This window comes from Chanodichthys erythropterus, chromosome 18, assembly GCF_024489055.1.
Source record: "Chanodichthys erythropterus isolate Z2021 chromosome 18, ASM2448905v1, whole genome shotgun sequence".
Classification (NCBI taxonomy): domain Eukaryota; kingdom Metazoa; phylum Chordata; class Actinopteri; order Cypriniformes; family Xenocyprididae; genus Chanodichthys; species Chanodichthys erythropterus.
The window spans coordinates 38991916-38998091 of NC_090238.1; the positions used below are offsets into that span (position 1 = coordinate 38991916).

Sequence of the window (6176 nt, forward strand, 5' to 3'; positions counted from 1 at the left end):
AGTGTTGGACTTACGACAGAATATTCACATTTTTGAGCTCTGCATGTGTGTTATCAAGAACAAGAACAAACCGTACACATGAGGTGTGTGTGTTTACGTGTGTGTTTTCTCACCAGACTGTTTTCGTTGATCTTCTTCGTCTCCACTTTCTTCTCCGCTGTGATTTTTTGGACTGTTTTCTGAGCTTCTTTTAGTCTAAAATGAAATAATACAAAATTAAAGGATTAATTCACCCAAAAAAACACAATTCTGTCATCATTTCCTCAAACCTGTGCAGCAGCTTCACAGAAATAAACCGGAAAATAAGCGAATCAGTGATGCACACTTCATCAGATGTGAAATAAACTCAATCTCAGTCATTATTCAGTTCTCTGATAGTGTCAGCATCGTCAAAGAGACGTGATTTATTCAGTAAACGTGTTTTCATCCTGGTTTATGCGCACGTCTTCTTATCGGATATGTGCATTTTTAGAGTTTTTGCTCATCTTGGCGTTTCCATCCAGCATTATTTACACAATATCCCAAAATGTGCAGAGAAAAAGATGGATGGAAACAGGCAGTGATGCTTGATTGAGTGTTTGTCATGAAGATACGAGGAAGCGCTCATTTACTGCCTCACACACTTCCTGACGCTCCGGCTTCACGATGGCTCTCTGAACTGGTCATGTGATCCAGGGCCGCCTCACCTCTCTTTGGAGATGCTTTTATTCTCGCGGTTCCAGGTGCTCTTGAAGTCGCTGCAGAACTCGTACCACAGCATGAAGATGTAGTTTGGGGAAACGTCCTTCTCGCCAGACTTGGGCTTGAGCCCGAAGTACGTCACCGTTTCCTGGAAACTGGAGGAAAAACACGGAAAGACGGTCAACACGATATCTCCGTCCTCAGAAGAGAATGAAAAGATGCAATATTTCACACCTGAACTGAATTACTGTGAAACTGATCAATATTGTGTTTAAATCATGATGCAAATAAACCCATTGAACCCAATGAATCCATCAAGAGTTAATAATGTGCTTTAGTTTGGTCGTCATGACCCCAGAGAGTGTCACCGGCTGCCGCTGTGACGTGTGATGACAAGATTTAGTGCATTATGGGTAACACAGCATGAAAAGGAATTCAAACACAACGAGGCTTTAGTGGCAGAAAATCACGTTCAGCGGCCGCAAATCAAGAGGAGCCGTGAGATTAACGGTGACCCGCGTGACAGATCACATGACGTGAACCGAGGAGAAACTCAATGGAGCGTTACACACATCAGGAGCGCTCAGGTGTGTGTGTGTGTGTGAGAGAGAGAGCGCTGGATTCATCACAAACACCTTCGATAAAAACTGAAGAAAAAATAAAATTAAAATTATTTTGTCCAAACTCTAATTTGTCATTCACACACACACACTCTCTCACACACAGATTTATTGTGATCTCTCAGTGATTAGCGCAGCATCAGTGTGGAATGCGTGTGATTCTGCCTGTCAGAACATTAAATAAAGTGCAGATGACACAGAATCATTCCTCATCTCACTGAAACGACTGGACAAACGTCCCGATCCTCCGGCCCGCAGCGCTCCAGAGAGTCAGCAGATCACTGGACTCTTGTAAGATCAAAGCCGTGATCATGTTTACCACGTTTGCTGCAGAGAAGCGTGTAAAGGTGACGGCCCTCGGGTTGGGACACATGTGGACGCCCACCCAGGTCCCGGACGAGCCCCCGAGGCGGCCCGTATCCATCACCCGCGTGTCACTTTAACGAGGTGCGTCCATGGGAACTCTGGGAAAGCCACACTTACTGCTCCTGCAGCCGTCGGAGCGCCCGGCGCTTCTCTGGGACCAAATTAAAGGTAAATTAAAGGAGTTTCTAGCTGCCAGGCTCTTTTGATCAATATTGGCCAATTCAACACCTTCATTAACGTGGAGTCGAGCGTGGAGTCCATGTGCGGGATTCTGTCCGGAGCTGCTCAAACATCTGCACTTTAGAGAACAATAATGTGTTCTAACAACGTTACATTTGATCATTCTTCAAACATTAAGGGAACGTTACTTTTGAATGTTCTCTGAACGTAACATTTTAACTAAAACGCTCCATGAACGATGTAGAAATAATGTTTTTGTGCAGAACGTTATATAACTCTGAACAAACGTTCTATTAAAGGGTTAGTTCACCCAAAAATGAAATTTCTGTCATTAATTACTCTCCCTCATGTCGTTCCACACCCGTAAGACCTTCGTTCATCTTCAGAACACAAATTAACATATTTTTGATGAAATCCGATGGCTCGGTGAGGCCTGAGCAATGACATTTCCTCTCTCAAGATCCATTAATGTACTAAAAACATATTTAAATCAGTTCATGTGAGTACAGTGGTTCGATATTAATATTATAAAGTGACAAGATCAGCGTGTCGAATCCGCGCCAAAGTCATGTGATTTCAGCAGTTTGACACGTGATCCGAACCACTGATTCGACACAAAAGACTCCGAATCTTCCTGAAGCAGTGTTTTGAAATCGTCCATCACTATATAAGTCTTTATTTTGTATTTTGGCGCTCCAAAAATATTATGAAAAATATTGCAGGCCTCACTGAGCCATCGGATTTCATCAAAAATATCCTAATTTGTGTTCTGAAGATGAACGAAGGTCTTACGGGTGTGGAACGACATGAGGGAGAGTAATTTCTGGGTGAACTAACCCTTTAATGTTAGTTCTTAACCTTCCCAGAACGTTCCCTGTTAGCTGGAAGTCATTTCTTTACTCAGTGTGTGCATGTTCTGCGTCTTATTTATTTCATTTCGCTTTGTTTTGTTTCAGGTTACAAAAAACCTCTCAAACCTAAACAAGGAAAAATAATCAATATGCTTTGTTTGTCCTTTCTATGAAAAGTTCCAGATACTTTCCGTCGTGCAGCATCTGGCAGTCGAACGCTGGCACATAAATCAGCACAAACAGTTTGCAGTATTCCTGCTGGGAGTCTGACACGCTCAAATACACATGATAAGACCACACGATAACACGGACGCTCTTTCCATCCTTCACGACGCTCTGTGTTCAAAAACACACCTGCTCCTTCACAGAGCAAACAATCCCAGAATGCATTAGCGACGAGAGGAAAAATACATCCAAACTGGCGGATGAAGTGAGAGAACTGTCATTCATGAGTTTGGGTTCATCAAGGACACATGACATTAATCAAACATGATTTATATTTAAATATATATATATATTTATAACGTTACAAAAGATTCTATTTCAATCAAATGTTGTTCTTTTAGAACTTTATATTCATCAAAGAATCCTGAAATTAAAATGTCAGTTTCCATATAAATTGTTTTCCAACATTGATAATAATCATAAATGATTCTTGATCAGCAAATCATCATATTAGAATGATTTCTGAAGGATCATGTGACTGATGCTTAAAATTCATCTGGGTCATTCTGTGTCAAATCAAACAAATTTTTGATTTTCATAATATTTTTTTCTGTAGAAAGATAATCATAAATAGTGATGAAAGCCCAAATATTAAACATCACAGATGAATATTTACTGAGTAATCACTGTTTTGTAGATGAGGATCAAAATGACCATTTTCACCAAATTAGAGGAGTGTAAAATGACTTTATAAAGATGGCAGCATCATTATTTTATTTTCACACAGAGATTGGAAGATCTATTAGTGAAATCTGTTGACTTTATCAATCTGTGTTTCATTATATGCCAACAGTGACCGTTCAAACATGGTGAAAAGCACTTCTCGTGTTCTTTGCCTCAAGTTTGCATGTCTGTAACTCAAGAAGTGTTAAAGATATCTTAATATCCGTTTAGATTCTGGTTCTGAACAAACTTTTCTTTTGGCATCTTCATTTTAAAGGCCCTCGATGGTTCAATCCCAGAGATATGGAGATCTTAATGCGGCTCCATGAGTAAATTGTGCACACTTTCAGTGGTCAAAAACTAAATGTGGGTCAGTTTGTATAAAGATGATACTGAAGGAATATCTGAAGAACAAATAATGTTGAAACTAGAAATGTATCTTGTGTTTTTCTATCAACTCAATTGCATAAAACATTCCTGTCTGAGTGCCATAAATACTCCTTTTCCAAAGTTGTCATGCCTGAAACTCTAAAAGTATTAAAGATATCTTAATATCCTTCTAGATTCTCGTTCTTAATAAACTTTTCTTTTGAAATCTTCATTTTCAAGGCTGTATATAGTTCAGTCCCAGAGATATTGGGATCTCAAAGTGTCCAATATAGTCTAATTAAAAAATGAATTACAGAATCGTGGCTCTATTGGAATCAATTGCGCATTATTTTGCTGAAAAGGTAGAGCGCTCCAAACCCTCACGTCACCTTAGTCATGATGCCGTCTATGTAGGCAGCACACTAGTGTTTGTAAACCTCATATCAGCTGACACAAGGTGTTTCCTACCTGTTCTGTGCCGCCTGCAGCCGCTCATCTTCAAACGCATACTCTGATTGTGCTGCGGACCAAACACAACAACACGTCAACAACACAACATACTGAGAGAGGAAACATCTCCACCCACGGAAGCTTGTTTCAAGGAATAAAAACACTTTTGAGTTTAAAACTTGTAATTATGAGTCAGAAAAGTCAGAATTTCAAGAAAAATAATCAGAATTGTGACTTATAAAAGGACAATTGCGAGTTTAAACAGTCACAATTAGCTTTGATTTTTTTAATCTGTGGTGGAAACAAGCTTCCATGATCAAGATGTTCATGTCTTTCTTTCTTCAGTGGGAAAGAAATGAAGGAAAACATTGCAGGATTTTTCTCCATATAGTGGACTTCACTGGGGTTCAACGGGTTGAAGGTCCAAATGTCAGTTTCAGTGCAGCTTCAAAGAGCTCTACATGATCCCAGACGAGGAATAAGAGTCTTATCTAGAGAAACCATCGGACATTTACTAAAAAAAAACAAAAAATTATATAGTTTTAACCACAAATGCTCGTCTTGCTCTGCTCTGTAACGTTTCTGCTTGTTTGCAATGCAATTGTAAATAAAGATCTGCTGTTTGAATAAGTGCAGCGTTTTCTGTGATGCTCCACGCATGACGTAATCATGTTGGAAAGGTCATGTGACGTAGGCGGAAGTACTGCGGTAGAAAAACTCCATCTCATTTTCTCCTCCAACTTCAATATCGTCCGACATCGTTGTTTTACATTTTTTTGAAAAGCCTGTTTGACTTAGTCTTTGGCGTTCTCTTTGTAAACACTGGATCGGTACTTCCGCCTACGTCACGTGACCTTTCCAACATGATTACGTCATGCGTGGAGCATCACAGAAAACGCTGCACTTATTCAAACACCAGATCTTTATTTACAATTGCATTGCAAACAAGCAGAAACGTTACAGAGCAGAGCAAGACGAGCATTTGTGGTTAAAAACTATATAATTTTTTTTTTTTTTTTTAGAAAATGTCCGATGGTTTCTCTAGATGAGACTCTTATTCCTCGTCTGGGATCATGTAGAGCTCTTTGAAGCTGCACTGAAACTGACATTTGGACCTTCAACCCGTTGAACCCCAGTGAAGTCCACTATATGGAGAAACATCCTGGAATGTTTTCCTTCATTTCTTTTCCACTGAAGAAAGAAAGACATGATGGATGACATGGAGGAGACTAAATTATCAGGAAATGTTAATTCTGAAGTGAACTAATCCTTTAACTAACATGAAATAACAATGAGTAAATATATTTTCGTAGCATTTATTGACTTTTTCTTCATATTCATGTAAGTTGACACAGATACTAGTTGTCATCCAGGCACAGTATAGAGCTGTAAACTGAACGAGGATCAGCTCAGATCATGTGATGAGAATGTTTGAGTTTGACTGATCTTTTATAGCAGACATGAGTCTCCTTTTACTCTCCATTTCGCTGTCTAGGAGAAACAACAGAGATGTTAAAGCATTCGTGTTGATGTTTTCTCCCATTATGGAGTGTGTCGCATTCGTTTTGTAGCAGGAGTGTGTGTGTGTGTGTTGCTCTAGTGGCTCCCGTGGAGCTGCTCCATGTAAAAGTGTCTAAATGCAAGGCAGATGTGTGCGGCGGCCGGGCCGAGGTGCAAGAATTTATCTCAGGCCAGAGCGCGCCTATGATCTCAGATTTATTGCATTTTCCAGATTCATCCTTTTTTTTTACTATGATGGGGGGGACCTTTC

The 6176-nt window shown here is 39.8% G+C and overlaps 1 protein-coding gene across 3 annotated transcripts in view; it reads right to left on the reverse strand.

Moving 5' to 3' along the window:
- LOC137006347 (formin) overlaps window positions 1-6176 on the reverse strand; it is a 94589-nt gene that overhangs the window by 1905 nt on the left and 86508 nt on the right. For 2 of the 3 annotated variants that reach the window (XM_067367015.1, XM_067367016.1), the window contains exons 14-16: window positions 4424-4475; window positions 687-836; window positions 114-195 (exon numbers count right to left, since the gene is read on the reverse strand). In XM_067367015.1, the coding sequence (XP_067223116.1) occupies window positions 114-195; window positions 687-836; window positions 4424-4475 (284 nt within the window). Of the gene's footprint in view, window positions 1-113; window positions 196-686; window positions 837-4423; window positions 4476-6176 lie in introns of those variants that run through there. The other variant, XR_010892505.1, reaches the window with a different exon arrangement.